We start from the raw sequence: 20,211 nt of genomic DNA on the forward strand, positions 1-20,211 counted from the left end.
TATGAAGTTGCTTGTGCCAAGAATGCTTTAAGGCTGTCATTATAACCTGAAGTGAAATGGTGTAGGATATTTGGAGTTCAGCTGAAACAGTGGTCATCACTATCTTCCCTCTTACTATGGTAAATTTTGTCTTGCTTTTAAATTTTCTTTTTCCTTTAATCTAGAGCCTTTATGAAAAATGCAATGCAAAGCCAGTGCTTCTCTGATGCAGAGAATTTAAAAGAAGCCAATTTGGTCCTATTTGTATTTGGTTAGTCTGTTTCTAATTACAGAGCAATTGTGCAGCATGGTGTGTGGTACAGTGTGTTGTGCCCTGTGGCCTTGGTCTCTTGGTTGTCCAGATCAGAAATCTTGCTGGAGCATCTAAGGATGTCCCCAGACCTGAAAGCTGGGGACTCTGAAAGGCAATATTTTTTTAAGATGTAGCTTTAGGGCTTGAAACAAGTCACTGTGCTAAGATTCCAAGTTGACCTGTTTAAAAAATATTAAAATGCAACAAAAAAGAAAGGGGGGGGGGCGTGTGCTTCCAAAATGCAAATATCTGAGATTTGATGGGGGACTAAAGGCAACTTCTTTTTAACTACTGGTCAGATGAATTAAGGATAATCCAGGCTAATTAGCACTGTAGAGATTAGTCATCCTTTAGTTTTCTTGAGACTCATTTGCTGCTTTGCTGGCTACTGTCTCACCAACATAGTAATTCAAGATTTATAAAATACTTGGTTTATTTAATGTCCAGTTAAGTATTGCTATGTTAGGGGATTCCTTTTCTCCTTACTTCACACACCTTATGTGGGTTTTTTTTAGACTAATACCTACAGCCTGGTAGAACAAAGTTTCTTTGAATCAATTTGACTGGATGTTTTTCTTGTGAGTGAGACATTTCTGCTGTCCTGAACTGAATCCAATTAGTCAACTTGTGTACCTTGGTACATAATCAAAGGCTGAGTCTTCACCTTGGCTTAGCACAACAGTGAAGATCAGTAGTTCCTTGTGACTATGTTGTTCCAAACCAGTCTGACCTGTGAAACTCAAGGTTGTTTGAGATGTCAGATTCCTGTCTCAGTTGATTGCTATGCTTTGAAAGACTTCCCTGGTTAGCTGTCCAAGGTGCATGTGTGGAGGAGCAAAACTGCCACACCTCCTTGGATTAAAGGCAAAATATTTTTTCTGTGCCAACAGTTGAAAAATGTATTTTTTTATACCTGCTGCCTTAATCCTGAAGGGAGCTAGGGGAATGAGAAAGTACTAATTATCTCTGTAAAAGGTGGGAAAATAATGTTCATTTTTGTGTCCTGGAAAATTGTAGCCAGGCCTAAGGTAGTTATGTCCACCTGCTGTGTTAAGAATAGTCTTAGCTGTAGAGGATTATATGTTTTGTTTTTTGGGGGGAAGAAGTGGGGTTTTTCAGGGTCTTGTTTTGTTTGGTTTGGGGTTTATTTTGTTTGTGGGGGCTTGTTTTTGGGGGGGGATGGTGTTTTTTGGATTTTTTTTTTTTTTGTTTGGTTTTTTTTGTCATTGTTCCTTGGGGGTTTTGCGGTTGTGTGTTTTTTGTGGAGGTTTATTGGGTTGTAGGATTTGTTTGGGGATTTTTGTGTTGGTTGGTTTGCTTTTTTGTTTGGTTGCATGATTTGGTAGTTGTTGGTTTTGGTTTTTCCTTGTTTGTTTTGTTTTGTTATTTTTATTTATTGAAGAAATGCATTTTAGTTGTAGAAGAAAGGAACCATCTTGCATTCTGTTGCTTCCTCAAAGGAGCTTCACAATTTTGAATGATGCTACCTATTCAGCTATCATTGTAAGCCATTTCAAAGTTTACTCTAACTTTTAGCTTTTATTGCCACAGTGTCCTCAAAGATACAGTATTTTACCTTTCTGAAGTCAGTGGCTAATTAGATTTACAGATGTTATAATTTCAAATTACTGGGGATTTGTTTGTCTGTGTAACTTGAGCAGCAGCTGCAGAATTTGGCAAGTGCAGGTCTAGTAGAGCAGTGGAGTTTCCTGATATTTCAAGGATGCTTACTGAGGCAGTCAAAAATAAAGGTGTGACTGGCAGATTGAAACACAGAAAAGGGAAAATGGACCAAACATTAGGAAGACTTAACTGGTGGGGAAATACATCTGATGGTGGGAATTAAGAGTAGAAAAAACACTTTTGATAGCAATCTTGTGTCTGTGAAAAGATGCAACAGGCTTTTTCTTTTTTTCTTTTTCTCTTTCAAGTATTAGAAGAGCTCTTTGAGTTTAAAGGAAATTTTGTCTGCCAAGTCAGTTTGAGGTAACTGCTTAGTAACTGCCATAATAAATTTGTGATGAAGTTTTTTAATGGAAATACTGACCACAGCTCTGACTGAATAAATAGCACATCTATTGCACTGTGACAGAGCACCAACTTGTTCCTTGTAAACTTGTAGTTTATTTTTCCACACCAAATGTTTTGCTGAACTGAATTTGAGTTTTCTGCAGTTCAGTAATTAGCTTTCATTAAGTCTTTAAATATTTAATTTTTGAGATCTGAGAATATTGTCAGGGATAACACTGTCAAGGATCTCTTAACTTAAAGTGAGAACTGAGCTCACTTCACTGAGCAGAAAGTAGCATTTGTGCCTATTTTATGCAAGACTTGGCTGGCAGATTTCTGCTGAATATTAAGCAGTCCAATAGATGGTGCTTGTTCTAAACCACACCTGGAGATCAGGGACATGTAAATTGAAACATTCTAATGCTTACTTTAGTCACAGCTCTTGTACTGAAGCTTTCTAGGTTCTTTCCAAGCAAAAGTTCTCCAGCCAAAACACTAAAGACCCTTAAGAGTAATCTAGGGTCTCATCCTTTGCAATAGGAAAATAGATACATTTCTTTCAGAAAATCCTTGAGAAGGAAAAAGTAGATTGAAGGAGGTTCCTCTTAAAAACAAATTGCTTAACAGTGTTGAAGATATGTTTGGTTTTGAGTGGTTGGTTTGTTTTTTTTTTTTTTTTAATAAAGGGATGGACTGTTCTTTAAATGCTCAAAACAGCCTACATTGTAAAGATAAATAATATTGAATGTTCCCTCAGGTTTTTGCATAATTATTGAAATCCACTTTGCTGTTTTGGCATGTACATTGCTGTTCCAAGCACAGATTTATTTATTAAATCTGACAATTATATTTAAGAGTTTCTTTATGAACCAGTCAAAACACATCTGAGAAAGACATTCCATTGCAGCACTTAGGTGATGCTGGTGCCCATCATCATCACCACCTTTTCTTTTTTGACTAAGTTTCAGAGTCCTCCCTATAGGTGTGATTGACACAAATCAGATGTTGTTTTCAAAGAACATATGCACTAATTACTTTGAGAAAGCCCTTGAAAGTGCATAACTTATGGCTGTTCTGCAGTAGGAATTAAGAATGGAAATTTTTAGAAAGGGGCTTCAAGTCTGCCTCAGTATAAAAGCATTTTAAATGCTGACCTTTATTTTAAAACAAAAAAGCTGCAGGAAAAGACAAGTATGTATTTTAAACTGTGGGTAAAAGAAAGAAACACTGAAAACTGATACTCACCCCAACCTCACTCGTATACATGTATAAATTTGCTTTATAGTTTTAAAATATGAGGCTCATTTTTTCTTGTATGTAACTGCTTCACAGAATCATCAAGGTTAGGAGAGACCTTCAAGGTCATCTAGTGCAACCATCAACCCAGCACCCCTATCTCTAAGTGCCACATACTGTTGCCTCTTGGAAACTTCTTGAGATAGTGACTCCATCACCTCCCTGGACATTATTCCAATGCTTGACTGCTCTTTCAGTGCAGAAAATAGTTCTAGAATCTAATCTGAACCTCTCCTGATGCAACTTAAGGCCATTTCCACTGAGACATGGTAGAAGAGACTGACCCTCACCTGGCTCCAACCATAGGACTTGTGCTCCAGACTCCTCTGCAATACTGCTTCATAGTGTTACTTGGAATATTTTCAAAAGGATTAGCTGCTTACTTTTTTTAGGGGAGGGGTAATGTGGTTTTGCTTGTAGTGTTGGGTTCTTTTCCTTCCCTTTCCCCCCCATCACTGCTTTGAACTCTATAGCTGCCCTGTAGCTGGTTGACCTCTCCTTTTACCACGTGACTGAGTAGTCATCCTAATTTGACATTAACTTTTAATAAAGTGACTTTATGAGGTACAACTTGCTGACTGGGATTTCAGTTTTAAAGTGGAGTCTTAATACCTTGACAAACCATCTTGTAGATTACATTTGCCATCTTGTGCTCTGATATTGGCATAGATACTGGATGTGCAGTATTTGAGACTATTCATCTCATTTTCTGGATCCTGGCCATTGGAATCACAGGGAACACATGATGCTAACCTCACTTTTATTTCCCATGGCATCTTCTCAAGCACAGAATTAATTGTCATGCAAGAAAATACATATTTGATTATTTAAGCTAGAAAAATCAATGTATTGAGTGTGAATAGTATCTTGTTGGACTCCTGGTAACTAAAGATATACATTATTTTGTCTGCTTTGAAATTATTGTGACAGTGCTGAAAAATACCTGCATAAAACATGACAGATGGGTGTGTGATATTTTGTAAAGGAAAATAAAGGCAGCTTTTAAAACAAGTTCTCTAGCAGTAAAAAATAAAATACTTTTTTGGTAACTTTTTTGTATTTAAAAAAAAAAATCATCATAGCAGTCAGTCTTGTATGTATCCAAAATGTAATTAATTATCCATCCTACAGGGATGCAAGTCCTCCTGTGGCTAGAGAGATACAAGATCAAATGCATTACATCAGAAAAAAAAACTTCCTAACAGCTTTCCAAAACTGGAAATGGAACTTCCTCTTCATTCGCTTTTGCATTACCAACCACTCAAAACCTAGAGACCTGCAAAATTGTTCTGGTTTTAGATGAGTACAGCAGTGACTTGCCTGATGTATAAGCTGTTGTTTGTTCATAATCACTGTTCAATGTAGAACCTCCCCTTCAGCCCAATACATCAAACCTTTTATGGGCAGTTTTAGCTCAAGAACCATGTAAGTGCATAAACATAGTGTATAATTTAGAAGTAATCTTTAATTCTGATTCTAAAGATGTATGCTATTAAAGTGCAGCACCATTTTATGAAGCTTGTAATGGTCATGTCAGCTGATAGGAAATATTTGAAAATCTCTTGAGTTCATTATTTTAAATGTTTTGGTGTTTGTCAGTACATTTCAGGTGGGATAATACTTTTATTGTGCATAAAAGAGAATTTGAGAACTTTGGTTTTTCTGTTTGCATAAGCTTCTGTACTAATGAGTAGAACATCCTCAAATGGATGCACTGACAGCAGGGATTTGGCAGGCAGGCTCCCAGGCACTGATGCTGTTTGCTCTGGGCATGGAATTCTGCCCATAACAATGAGGCCAGGACTTCATATGAAAAGGGAAAAAAACCTTAAAGTATGGATCAGAGACAGAAGAAAAGAGCTGCCTAAGCCAAGGACATGCTGCTTCTTCCTTAATGGTACTAATATCCAAGATTTGTGTACTTGGCAGTGTTCCTGGATTTATAGTTCTTAGTCAGAAATCTTGGAGGCTTAATGCTGTTGCCAAAATGTAAGATGTCTAATGCCACTTGAGATACTCTAGGATACTTCACGTGATTTCCAGAAGGACTGGAGTCTCTGAGATGTCATAATTGTATCTTTGCATCTTGATGAGGTCACATACCCAAGTGCAATCCCAAATGGTGGCAAATGCCTGTGTATAGAAAACCTGAAAGGAGTTATCTGTGCTTCCCCAGCCAAGCTGGAGGGGTAAAAAATGTTTATGTGCATACACCCACATATACACACACATACTAAACTCAAACCCCCAACAAAGCCTTTCTACATCTCACTGGATTAAAAATTCAGCAGAAATAACCTTGTAAAAGAACAATCACCCCCAGCAAAAAATGCAAACAAACAAAAAACCCATATCAATGAAATAGAAAAAAAACTCCAAACCACCTCCGAAATGAAAAATTTAAGAATAATTTAATGCCAGACATTTTTATCACAGTTGATGTGAGCCCACTCCAGAGAGACAGTGCAGCTTTAGAAAGTGGATGTTGCAGTCTTGTCTGGGAAACAGTAGAAGAATAGACCAGAGAATGAGATTCTCTTACACAGCTAAATACCTCCTACACATACTGCACAAGTGAAGAGGGTTAGGAAATGGTGCAGGTTTCATTGATTCAGATTGAGTTTTGAAGTGGTGTGAGAAAATTTCTTAGGCATGTGATAGATAAAACAGACCACTCCCCAGAATCCTTCCATCACCTCTTCAGTCAGGCTACATTGACAAGCATGAGAATGCTCAGTCCTTTTGGTGCACTGGGTTGACACTTCTGTGAAAATGGGGAATTCAACCCTTGCAGTTCTCAACCATGCAACCCCATTTATATAAAGACATTTAGATGGGCTCATTTTGTCAGAGGAAGTGGAAATCTTACCAGGCATTTTGCATAGAAGGTAATAGGGTGGGGGTATTTTCTGTTTTGTGTTGTTTGGGGAAGCTAGGACATTTCTTCTTTGTTTGTGGAGAGTTTTTTTCCAAATTTGGAATTATAACAACAAGATGTTATATATAAATATAGCATATATAAAACAAAAACTTCCAGTACAGTGCTTACCTATTGTGAGTACTTTGCAGATGCATATATATAGACTGGAGGAACTGCACTTTTTTTTTGGAAGTATAAGCAATTTTTTTCAAATGACTTAGCAAGAGGCATGAAGACTAGGAGAATAAATTGAGCTTGAGAGAAGGAAAAGAAATTATTCATCTTCTGTTTGTGTTTTGCATGAGGAAATAGTGCATGGTTAATACTGGTTTCCAGTGACAGTAGAATAACACTTCCTAATTAGGATTCTGAGAAAGTGACACAAAGGAGGTAGATTAGTTTTCTTTTACCACATTTGCATCCAGTGATCAAAAATGCTGGATAGAATTGGTGAATAATGACTCTTGCAGTGGATGATGGCATCTGTAGAAAGCCAAAAAATTGCTGACTGAATATTGCTTTTACAGAAATTCATGTTGTGCAGAATTAAAAACTCTAAGGCTGCATGTTGCTATGGATAATTTGTTCAAACATGGAAGGAAACGTTTCCTCTCTGCCGTCCTACCTATTTTCCTTTTCTGAAAATGGGATATAAAATACATCAGACTGCTAAAAAGAGACATAAGGAGGATATGTGAAGGAAAAGATTTGATTCCTGATGCTTACAGAGCATAAAGGCCTGTATTCTTATATTCTTAGAATCAGGTTTAGTATCAGATCAAATAACTTGTTTCCTTCAAAACAAAATCCAGATAGATTGACAGTGGATCTGAATTGTGCTGTTTAAAGTATTTTTGTATACTGTTTCCTTTTATAAAACTGCCATAATTTACTAATAAAATTGTTGTGTATTCAGTTCTATTTTAATTAGAACATGTAGTCACTACACTTTCTATAGATGAAAAAATAATTGGCACTTTATTTAAATAAAATAAAGAAGATTTTTTAACACCTAAAAGAAATCAAATTTGATAATAGAAAGAATAATCCTTTTTTGGACATAAATATGCTTGGAAATGCTTGAAAGAAGAGAGATTTGCCCCTTTATAAGCAAGATGGGGGTGGGTAGATGTGTGCATGGTTGTTTCGGGGGTTTTTTTGAAAGCACAGGTGATGAAAAAATTTAGCTATTAAAAGAATATTAAAGTCAGCAGTTCAGATTAGTAATATTGATTAATCCATTTTATGGGGAATGTTAAAAAAGGTGATAATATTTCTGGGTGCTCACTATCTGAGGGGTTCTGAACCTGAATGTGGGCTTTTAAATACCCTAAATAGTTTACTGCATTGGCAGACTAATGGTATCTTTTGTCAGTGTTCAAATGATAATCACACTTCTACCTTCCCCTCCCTTTGTGTGTTAGGATGTGTTTGAATATTTGTTTCAGCTTATTGGCTGGGGGGGAGTTTTCCCTCTATTTCTCTTGATTTTAGATGCGTATCTAGCTCCATGGCAACAACTCAACCCCTCAAATCGGGTAAATACTGAAGTCACTGAATATGAAAACAGAAGTTTTTCTTTGCAGCTTTGACTTTGCTCCATTTAGTTTGGTGATTGGTGTTGGATTTTTCTGTTTGTGTTTGTTTTTTAAACCTTCAGTGCTCTTGAAATTCTGTGTATTTTTTAATGCTACAGGAAATATTAACACACAGCCTCCTCTTATTCTCATACCACATTGAGGTCATGAGCAGAATGTATGTAAGTGAGTTCATAGATTTAATTATTTTTGGTAAAGATGAGGTTTTTCTCTGTGTTTGAATATCTAGAGTAGCTGGTCATTATCTTTGACCTGTGACTCTTTAAAAACACTGCCAGCAGAAAAGGTTCTCTTAGATTCAGATACATTAGTACTATACTTAGCAATTGTAAGTTAGAGTTACTTTTCTCTGATGACTTTGATCAACAAGGTTCAATTGTGTTCATGTTTGTATATTGTAATTAAGAAAGTAGTGAAGTAATATTCCATAAGGCAATAGTAGGGTTTGTTTTTTTTTACTTCAGGTGAATTTGTGTTTGGTTGGAATCACTGTATTTACAGATCCATCACTTTCAGAATTTTTATTTGAAGGAATGCTTCAGAAGGTGTCGGGTTTAAGCAGCAGGTTGACAAAGAAATCTTAGTGATTCTACCCTAAGAAAAATGTTAAGTAATTAGGGGGACAAAGCACATGTTTTTACTGTTTCCATGGCCTGTCATGTATAAATCCCAGGACAGGTATCAAAATAATTTAGCAATTGAAAGCATAGCTATTCCCAGGTTCTTCACTATCTGTAGTGAGAAATACCTACCATAGTCTGAAAACCATAGAGTTATAGAATCACTTAGGTTGGAAAAGACATTTAAGGTCATTCAATCCAGTTATAAACCAGTGTTTCTCTTGAAAGAAAAAAGGACTGGCCCAGACATCTTACTACTCGTGTAGGAATTAAATAAAAGCAAACAACCTCGTAATCCTATGGGTATCAGCTGGATTACTCTACATTAGTGATTTAATGAGGACCCTAAATATCCTGCAAATGTCTCTGTGGTTTTTAGAAATGTCTGTTTTACTTAAGAAATATCAGATGAATAAATCAGTTCATTAGTTAGGGGACATGAGAGTCTTCTCTCCACCTGGGAGGGAGAAACCGATAATTCTCTCTCATCCAGTTAAATATCTAGCAATGTAACAGCAAGTTTGTAAAAAAGGTCTTGGCATATAAAGAGTGCAAATCCAAAAGGTTTGGGGAGGTAAAGATAGGTTCCTTAAAAGCCATTTCAAGGGTTTTTGAAAGGGAGGTTTAACTGACCTTTATTTTGAAATTAGTTTTACTCTCTCAACCCATTTCCAAGGAATCTCCGTTGGAAAATCTCCCCTGTCAGAAAAGCAAGTTTTACAGAAGAATAGCTAATGACACTTATTTTAGGAGCTGTAGAACATCTGTTTGTTCATAAATTAAATTTTATTTCAAATAAAATTTTCTAATTGGTAAATTTTAGTTCTTAACAAAATATTATAGATATGGATTAACTGTGTATGTGTATTTAGGCTTCTGTTTTCAATCCGTGTAACTTTTAATGTCTAAGTAGGTGTTATCTGTCAAGTGTTGAAGCAAGGCTCAGATACAAAAATATCCCTTCCTTTCTAAACATAATTTAAAATGTGACATGAGCATGTGTTACATTTGTGTGTGCATATGGATTAACAGATAGTTATAGAAAATATACTAAAATAGCAGGTTTGATTACATGGAAATCAGGTTTGATTAATTAGTGCTGTAAATTGTTCTGGCACTGTGCCAGCTCGGGAGTGCATTGCTCTAATGGAGTGACAACTGCTGAGGAGGGGAAGCTGCAGCTCAGTCTCAAAGCTGATGGCACAGTAGGAGAGATGGTTGGCTGTGGCTGTGTGCTTGCAGGGCTGTTTTTAAAACAAGCAAACAAACCCAAATAAATAAGCGACAATCTTTCACAAACAAACAAAGCCCTCACTGCTACTGCTTCCCCCAAAAAACCCATCCAAACCTCCTAAGCCAATCACTGTTGATTGAGAGCACAGTGATCCCAGATCACAGGGAGTTTCTTTGTGGAGTTTTAGGTGTGCCTTCTCAGAACTGTGCTAAGGAAAAGCAGCGTGTCTGTGGTTTGGGTGGAGCCTTTGATGGCAATACCTTTGATGGCCAGTTCCATTTTAAATTAAGTCTCCTTAGAATTTTCAGTGTTTTCAAGAGAAAACATGGCCAGTACAGCTTAGGATGTCTCACTGACTAAATTAGATCTATTAGGTCAGAAGACAGCAGAATGTACTTTTAGTTTTCTGGTCAGCTTTTCTGACAGTTTGGTTTTGGTTACTATTAAGATGTCCAATGAAGGCATCTTCCTAGAAAAAAATTACTATTACTTGTTGGGGTTTTTTGGTTGTCATTAATATCTAGAAAAAGTCACAAGATTTGTTTTGGAAGAACTGTGGATGTTTTAGGTAGCTTGTATACTTTGGAATTGACTAACCTTTATGTTAAAGTACAGAAATTATTTTTCTTGAGACACAGTAGTGAGGCTTATTTAGTCCAGTTCTGTTTTCCAGTAAAACTGTTCAGTTCTGCTGAAAGCAATGGAATAGAAATCATTGTGGCTTTCTTGTATTACAAGTTCTACTCGAGGTTTTACTCCTTTTCTGAGCCTTGATAAAAGAAATGTTCTAAATGTGTGTGCATTTTCTTAAAATACTTCTATCCTTTTGGGGTCACAGACATTTCTGAGCTGGGGTCAGAGCACTGTTTCCTTCTACTTGTCTTGTAGCTATGATGGCAGGTATTCAACCTGGCTTCAGATATAGTGGATAAAGACAAGCTGGAATTTACTGGAATTTCTTACTGCACCTTAATAAATTGCAAATTGAGATAATGTTTTTAATTTTAATCAAGTGATAATTTCTGAATTAATTTTATCTCTGGCTGGTGACATATTTAATGTCAAAGGGAAATTTAACAGTAAGTACCATCTAAGTTCCAATTGAAGAAAGATTTGAAATGTGTTGATAGATTTTTACATATTCATTTAAACCTAATAAAAGTAAAATAGTCTTCCTAAAAGTGGTATCTGAGTAGGTGTAGGATCTAATTAGTTTATGACAGTAATCTGAATTAACTCCAGTCCACTAGAAAAAATGGCAAGTAGTGAACAATTTTCAATCATTGATTCCACCTAGTGGTAAAAAAATATTATTACTGGTTTACATAATACATACTCAGAATAACATGAAGTTCCTGTCGTATATAAAGAGGAATTAACTGTCTCTTTTGTAACATAATCTACACATGTGCAGTACTGCAAAAGCTGTTCAGAGCAGGCAGCTAGAATCTGAACACTTCACTCATTGATACTGATAGGGATGGCTTAGATAATGTTTCAAGCATATTTACTCTGTCCAGTTAAAAAAGAAAGTAAATTGCACAACTTAGTGAGAGTAATGGCGACTTTGTACAGGTTTAAAAAGGTACAGGTTTTTTTATGTGTATATACATGTCAAAACCAGGCTTTTTTGGTTTGGGTTTTTTTTTTGAGGGATTTTTTTTTCCCTTAAATAAATCTGTCTTTGAAATAGAAGTTGGAATTCAGGTAACAGGAATGGTGCGGATGTGGGTTGGGAATTCCTGGCACAATAATCAATGAGATTTTGCAATGAACCACAGTGGAGAGATGGACTTGGGGAGCACTCACCTGGCAAAGTATTGACTTGGCTAAATTCCCAGAACTGTTTCAGAATGGACCTGCAGAGTTCATCCTGTGGGCACAGGGAGAGGCTGAAGGAAGGCAGGGCTCCTGCTTCTGGAGGTGATAGCAGTGTGTACCTGGCAGTAATGACTACAGCCTTGTGTAATGCAGTCTGGCAACAGCACATGATGCAAACTCCCTTCCTGTGTAAAATACCACACAACTGCTCTTTAGCAACTGAAAACCTTGACCCCTTCCCATTACAGTAATATGTGAAAGCAATCTTATCCCCAGCTGATGTAGGCTCAGGATAAAAATGATGTTTTTCCTTTTAACATCTATATGTGACAATTAACATGTAAGACAGTAACACAGCTGATTCTGACTGATGTATAGACTGTCTTTTGTTTTCCTTTTCATTTATAGGTACTTGTTTCACAGTGGCAATCCAGAGCATCCAGGAGACATACTTCTAAACACAACTGTAGAAGTTTTGCCTTTTCAGGTATGAAATTTTTGATTTGTATCTTCTCCATTGCAGGATAAAAGCACAGCCTCTTTTTTGACTTTTTTAACAGTGAGGAGACATAAATGCTTCTTTGAACTGCATGAACTTGATGTTCTGATACTTTTCCTTCTTTTAACTGAATATGTTCACAGAAGACTATTGTAACTATTTAAATGTTCATTCAGGGTCTAGTCTGATACAAGTGCTGTTGGAAATTTTGAGGTGAACAAGGTTCACCTCAAAGGTTTTCTTCCAGTTCATTGCTACTATTTAAAACAAAAACTGAACAGTCTTCCCTCTCCTGTGTATTTTGGGAAATGGGAAACCTAAGTCAATCTGCTGTTTGACTTAGTAAAAAAGTCTTAGTTCAGGGATTGACACACATCCAAACCCACTAGATACTGAAATAAATATTCTTAAAACAGAATGCGTACCTTTCTCTTGATTTCTGATGTTTTTCCCCCATAAATGAGCCAGTTTTACCACAGGAGAGTACTACACTATCTAAAGTATATTCTTGTTTAAAGTCAGATGGTATGGGTTCTTTTTCTTCTACTAGATACTACAGCTAACTATATCACAAAGACTGAGAGAATTAAGATGTTACTTCAGACAAATTTATTTTATGTAGTATTAAAATGGCAAAATATCTCTGCCTTCCCCCATATACCTGGTGTAGGAATCTTGAAATCTAGGCTGAAATTGCTGTAAGTTGAATGTTTTTTTAACTTTCTTTTTATCTCTTTTTTAAGTAAGTAATCATGGAGGAGTTCACATCTTCATTTTCCTAGTCTACCTTCATTAGAGCAGGCAAAATTAGGAAATTCTTACTATTCCCATCCTTAAAAAGAAAATTGTTAGTTTGGTTCTAATTATAAAACATGATGTGGGATATTATATCATAAGATCTGAGGGGTTTGTTTCTCGAGACCTGTGGAAATACATTCAACCACAAAAAAACAGCAGCAGCCCTCATTTCATCTAAGCCCAAAATACAAGAATGTACAAGATACCAAGCAAACATGTGCATCAGGCATCTCTTTTTTGGCTTTACTTGGCTGTGGAATGTCCCTCACTGGAGCATCCTTTAAGGAAGTAATGATACAGAGGTGCTATTGATGCAATTTGTGGAAAAGGTAAACAGGAAATTCTGCATCTGGCCTGTTCCTAAGCCTGGTGTCAGAAGAAAATATTGTCAGTAAAATAATGTCAGCTGAGGACAGCAGCTCCTCAGGGCCCTGTTTCTCCACCCTGGACTTCAATAGAGCTAGAAACTCATTCAAGTATTTTAACCCTGATCTTCCTTTCGTAGAATTCAGGAAAACAAAAATCCCTTAGAAACCAGAGTACCCCCAGACTGGATTTGTCTGCGATTCAAGCAACATACTAAAAAACCCCTCAAGACAATCTATAAACAAAAAACCTGCCCCAAACACCCCAACAAGAACAAAGAAAACCGAAACACCTGTCCCCCAAATAAATAACAAAAAACATTGCCACCACTTTTTCAGCAGCTTTAGTTCAAAATAGGAATTAAAAATAAAGAAGCTGATCAATTTAATCTCTATTTTGCCAAGCATTTTTAATTAATTCCTGGGAAATTCTTAGAGTGGGTCTTTCAGTATCGGGTCATGGTTGTACTTTGCAAGCTGTTTTTCAAGATCTCTTCTACAATTTTTTTTTTTTTTGGTGCTTATGAAATAAAACTGACTGATTACCATCCATATAGTGAGGCAGTGATGATTGTGCTGCTTCCCTCACTGGTCTGATGGCTTTCCATCTCACCCAAAGTCTTAGATCAAAAAGTAAACTGTAAGTTTTCATTTGTCCAAGGGAGAAAGCTCTTGTTAAGCCATTGAAAAAGAAGGCAGGTCCTGCCTTTGCTCGTCTCCCACTGTGTATGCCAGTATGTGCTAAGTATTCTGTTCACGTGGCAGTTACCGTGCGAGTTTCATGGGGCACTTAGAGTACTTGATTTTTCTCCTTTGAAGCCAAGTATTGTTCAGTTCTGGAACACTGCTGCTCTTTTTTTTCTTTCTTTTTTTTTCTTCTTTTTTTCCTTTCTTTTCTTTTTTTTTCTTTTTTTTTTCTTTTTTTTAATGTTGGCTTCTATAAGCCTATAAATAACTATATCCTAAGCTTGTTCTTAATTGTTTTGAAAAAATGGATGCTGAATATATAAAAAGACTGCACACACATTTGTCTTTCTCTGGCAAAGCCATATGTCAAAATAAATAATTTCATTTGTGCTTTTTTGTTCAAGAGTGAAGAACTGGTATTAAGCAAAGAAACCAAAGACAAACGCTTAGAGGATGGTTACTTCAGGATAGGTATGTAACAGTGGAAAAAAAAGTGTATTCTTACTATTGCAACTCTCAAAGACATCTTTATTAAAACCAAAACAAACCTAAACCTGAGCTTTTATCATTCATTTTTGGGTACATGACCCCGTAGGCTTTACTTAATATTGTGTCCACTAACTCTTTTCAGAGACTTATGTACTGAACAGAGATCTCTTGTGACTCTGAGCTGTAGTGCACCTACATCCAGCTTTTCTGCCAGGATTGATCACCTGGATTATAATAGAGGCATTTCCAGGTTTTGTAAGATCACCTCCTCTGTCCTGTGACTGAGCAAGTGCTTATGTTTGAGTTGTGTGCTTGGCCTGGATTTGAACCCAGCCTATAGACAATCAGCTGTCTCGTCAAGGATGAGATTGGCATTGCAACAGCCAAGTGGCTGTTGAGGAAGGTGCTTGGATAAATGTTATCAAGGAAGAGAAATTTTACACATGGAATTTAATTAGCTGCTGGACACAGTTTGGGCAATCCTGTTATAACCTTTTTTTGTCATAATAAATTACAGTTGTTGTCTATATGGCTTAACAGTAAAGTCTAACTGGGCTTTTAAATGTAATTCTTACTCATCCTAATATAATTGAAGATGCTTTAAATAGGAATATGTTATGCATAAATGATATCCCTTGTCCTTAATCCTATTTGAAAACAGGTAAGCCAAAGGCATCATATTAGTTCTGTGATATTAAATGAGTGCCTGTGCTAAAATCTTCACAGAGTTTGAGGTGTTAATGCCTTTAGATAGTTTCAAATTTTTATTCTTATGTGTAATCCTGTTCAGATTGGTGTGGGCTGATGATGTGCCCCATATTGTTTGCTGCTGCGAAACTGGATCTGATGTCAAAATCACTCACTGCCTTTTATTTTGGGAATGATACTGGTTTCACTGTGAGATTCTGTCACAATGATACTGTGAATTGTGATACTGCAGATACAACTTCTGGATTTTGTACTTCAGTTTGTTGAACAGGACTTAATGATGTACTTTTGCAGGGAAGTTTGAAAATGGTGTAGCTGAAGGAACAGTTGACCCCAGCCTAAATCCTATTTCATCATTCCGGCTTTCAGTGATACAAAATTCAGCTGTTTGGGCAATTCTGAATGAGGTAAGTGTGGTAGAACATTGAAAAACATAACCAGTGAATGGGAAATATCTTCATTCTGTTTTGAAGCTCAGACTTTTGGCTAACACTGAAAATAAGTACCTCCTATTACTGAGAAATGTAATACACTAAACCATGACTTATTTCTTCTGATTCTCTATTTCAGATTCATATTAAAAAGATTACAAACTGATCATGGAAATCTGCTTTAGAGGAAAAAGAAAGAATTCTTGAAAATTCTTCCTATAAAATCTGACATCCTTAGCAAGTCACAAATTGAAAATACTGAGCATGCACCTTATTCCAAATGTCATTCTTTTTCACTTGAACTCTACCTCTTGTGAAATCTACTGTAGATGAGAAGATTGTATTTACCCCTTCTTATCTGATCCATCCAGAAACTGATGCTCCACACTGATAACGTTCGTCTGAGGCCCAAGTTGTCCTCCACTGTAATGTGACTTTGCCATCTTATGGTTGCAGAACCCTGCTACGCTTAACCTGTACTATTTTGATAGTATAGTAATATAGAGTTGTACATATTGTTACATTCCTTGAAGAAAAACAAAAATATAATTATTGTTAAATAAGTTTTATGAAGGGGGTACTTTCGGAGTTCCATTTATTTTCTATAACAAGAACCCTCTTTTATAGACTGTCAGGGATATATATGAAAAATGCTAGGGATATTTAATTTATTAAAATAATTTGAAAAGTACATATTTTTATGCAGTAAAATTTTAAATTGATATAGTTTTTTTATGAATTCTCTAGTTTAAGTTATCTTTCTACATTTTTCTTTGGAGATGCAAACATAAATTAATACCATATTTCAAATATACTGCCATGTTTAAAAAAAAAAAACAAGATTAAGTTTCTAAATTATGTAGTTTTATACACGGAATCTGAATAATGTTCAGAGGCATAAACAGAGTTCTGAAGAGCATTATTCTTTGGGGCTATGAAATTCCACTATGTACAGTTTGTTGCCACATAAAAAGCATGTTGAAATGTCTTGTTTCATATTATGTACTAAATCTGCAGTAATTTTAGATTTAATCCATTGCATTTTAGAAGAATTTTTTTTACTCCAAAACAGTTGTTTCTAAAAATATTTGTAAACATTTCCTAGGCTGAACAAATTCATTTTCTGTACTAAAGAAAATCATTCTCCAGCTTTGCTTTGGAGTGACAAGAGGTTACCTTTTATCAAAAGAATGAACAGTAGATACATTTGATTTACAGAGGTCTCCTTTTAAAAAGTTCTGTTATTGCAGCGTTTATTTTGGATACATTAGCAAGTAGTCACAGTTTATTTTCTTCCTTTGTTTAAGAACAAGGTATTAGTTTGACTCCTTTATGGATCAGTATGGTAACTCACACTAACTTTATGGTAGGAACTGAATCTGGCCTCAAGTTAGTAGCCTGCCTTTTTGTGTTAAGGGAAACAACAGTGATCTCAAATGAATCAGAAATTCGGTCAGGAACAGAACATGGTCTGGATTACAATCAGAGTGGAACTGTTGCAGTACTAATGCTGCTGCTTTTCTGAAAAGTCCTGCTTAGGTGCTTATGTGTAAGGATTCAGGCATGGGAAGATTTCAGTTAGTCAGAAATGGCCAGGAAAAAGAGAGGCAGGAATTCCTCCCTTTTAATAGGAATGAAGTGCCTGATTGACATTGGAGGGAGGCATCCACGCTGGCTTGGGTATTGTCAGTTGTGCTGTGAACCAGCCTCCTGGAACTGACATCTCAAAAGCTGGCCAGCTTTCCCTGTGGAAAAAACCACACTCTGCTACCCCCAACACAGAATCATAGAACTTAAGTTGGAAAAGACCTTTATTGTCTTTGTGATCAGGGCACAGATGCACAAAACCTGTTGCAGGTTCCCTGATCTAGAGCAGGGGTCTTGAATTTGTACTTCCCTATTAAAGTTCAGCTGATAGATTTGGGCTCCCTTTCACATAGGCTTGTAAGGAGCAGGAGCCTAAAGCTGCCTTGCTAGCACTGCAAACACCACTGGATTATAGTGTCAACCTGTCTTCTCTTCTGCCTTGGAGAACTGTGCCATAGTTTTGACAATTCAGCAATATTCAAGTTGAAGAATTTAACTACTTCTACAGACTATTGTCATTTTGGTTTAGCTATGTTGTCTGGGGACACAGGGAAGACAAGCTTTGTACACAGACCAAGACCTTCTGTTTAGACTGACTGGTATAAGTTCAAGAAAAATTAGATACTGAGTGGACCTTGTTTACTTTTCCTGATTGCATCAGGTGGTGTAAATAAAATGTTACTTGGAAAGCTTGTGTTGCCCATGGATGCTGTGGGCATAAGCTAAACACTGGTCACATCAATGGAGTTTATTCTTGGATTTAGGAATGTGGGTGACTAGGCTCTGAATCCCATGTGACTCGAGCCTATTGTGGTGCTACAGCCCTGTTTGTTTCCTGTATAATGTCCTGCCATCAAATTACTGACACACGATGGCTTTTTTTTTAATCACACATCAGCTAGCAAAAGTCTGAGAAAGTATTTAGGTTTTCTTCTCAGCTGTGTCTGTGAATGAATGATGCAAGTTATTTAAACTAGGGTTATTTATTACAATCCAGACTGCAGAAATACATTAGATATTGCAGTTTCTTAATATAATTAGTTTTGTTGACAGTGACCTTTTCCATTTTTTCCGTGAGTCTGGAAGTTTATTGGTACTATTTATGTAAGAAACCTGTGTGCTTATTCTAAAAGCATCACTGTTCCTGACATTTCACAGTAGTTAAGATGAATCACTGCTAATATATTTAAATACAAAGAACCCATGCCACATTGATTGCAAGACTGGTTAGTAGTATATTTAGTTTTCAAAAATGTTGAGAAGAAATTTATCCAAGACAACAAATTAAACTAGTGTGTGGTAAAATGTAGGTTGTTTTCTAAAGATTGATGCATTTTTTATTACATTGTAGTAGCAGGAGTTGAAAATACTCTGTGCTGCTTCAATACTTTCAATGTTCCTGAGCTTACACGCTCTCTAGATAAATGTGCCACATTATCAATACAAATTATATTTCGTAGATCCAGGTAAATTCAGAGCTGGTGTAATCAGGTAGATTATTTCTGCAGACAGCTGTTTTTGGCTTTGTACTTTTAAATTCCTAATCAGGCTAAAGTGGTGCAAGACTCCTTCCTGGAAGTATGGTGAAGTAAGAACACCTGTGCTGTTAGGCTCATCGGCCTTTAGCTTGGGTACTGTTTGTGACTGGGTCTGCACTAGTGGGCTGGTGTCTCCTGCCCATCTCCATTGTAAAGGACAATATTATCACAAGAGATCTTAAACAGCATCTTAAACCTATTACCTGTTTTGAGGGAGTTTTTCCCTACATGTATTCAAGTTACTTTTGTTGTCACCTTAAAAATCCCCTTGAGGCCACTGAATCTTAGAGTTATCCAATAATGGAGATTGTTTGAAAAAAACCTGCACTATCCTATATTCCTGTTAGCCCCTTCTGATGCTGTTAAAGCTCCAGAAAAGCAAATTTTTGTGAAACCAAAGGCATAGTCAGAAATCTTCATTACCTGGGCAAATGAACTTCTTATACTGGAAGCCTAACAGACTGGCTGATGTGAACATTTGCTTTTTTGAGCTGATCAGGATTTCTTGGGACCAAGAAAACACAAGACTGCCAGTATAATCTTGCTTTGCTCATTCAGTGGGTCATGTTACTGAACACTTTGTAAATAATGTGAACAGGATGTGATAGAGTGTTTCTAAAGCACTGTATAAGGCTTTGAGCTTTTGCAGGCATCTCAATCGTGTGTTTTCATTGATGGAAAAAATTCCTATGGATATATTCTTCTTTTTTTGTACTTAAAGATGGATTAGAAAAATTCAGATAGATGTGATTCATGGACCAAGAAAAGACTGGAGTCCCCTGTTGTATCACTGCTTGTCTAGCTGTTTTGAAGCAGTTTTTAAATACCTTGAGTCAGTTCAGAGCAAAGCAATTTATACTTTGCCTGTGTGAAACACAGTTCCTTGAATGAGCTGAAGTGTGATTTGTCTTTGGAAAAATTTGGAAACTGTGTGCCAGTTTTCTTTTTTTTCCCCAGATATATTATAATTTCAGTAATCTCTGTATTTTGTTGGAAGTACTTGCTCCAGATGAAGTATCATAGTAGTTTGTAGCTCACCTTCAACTTGGAAAAGTATTATTGTGGTCTCATAGGGGAAAAGAAAAATGAAATCCTCTCAAGCCTTGCTCCCCTAGAATATATGAACCCAAGCTTCTACATTTGTTCTTTCTAGGAAGGATATATTCTGGAAAAGCTAGAACAAGTAACTCTAGGTAGAAAGGGGGGGAAAAAAGTCCTTGTTTTTAAATCATCTTTACAATCACCAGCATAAGGCTGAAAAGCTATTAAACAACTGGTGTTTTCAGGCTAGCATTGATTGCTGACGTACAACACACAG

The 20,211-nt window shown here is 36.4% G+C and overlaps 1 protein-coding gene across 2 annotated transcripts in view; it reads left to right on the forward strand.

Moving 5' to 3' along the window:
* Window positions 1-20,206, forward strand: part of MGAT4A (alpha-1,3-mannosyl-glycoprotein 4-beta-N-acetylglucosaminyltransferase A) — a 77,702-nt gene extending 57,496 nt beyond the window's left edge. For both annotated transcript variants that reach the window (XM_084201479.1, XM_084201480.1), the window contains exons 13-16: window positions 12,200-12,278; window positions 14,545-14,611; window positions 15,632-15,744; window positions 15,908-20,206. In XM_084201479.1, coding sequence (XP_084057605.1) covers window positions 12,200-12,278; window positions 14,545-14,611; window positions 15,632-15,744; window positions 15,908-15,934 — 286 coding nt within the window. In that variant the 3' untranslated portion in view covers window positions 15,935-20,206. The remainder of the gene's footprint in view (window positions 1-12,199; window positions 12,279-14,544; window positions 14,612-15,631; window positions 15,745-15,907) is intronic.
* The last annotated feature ends 5 nt before the right edge of the window (window positions 20,207-20,211 follow it).

The sequence above is a fragment of the Fringilla coelebs genome (assembly GCF_963513975.1).
Source record: "Fringilla coelebs genome assembly, chromosome: 2".
Taxonomy (NCBI): Eukaryota; Metazoa; Chordata; class Aves; order Passeriformes; family Fringillidae; genus Fringilla; species Fringilla coelebs.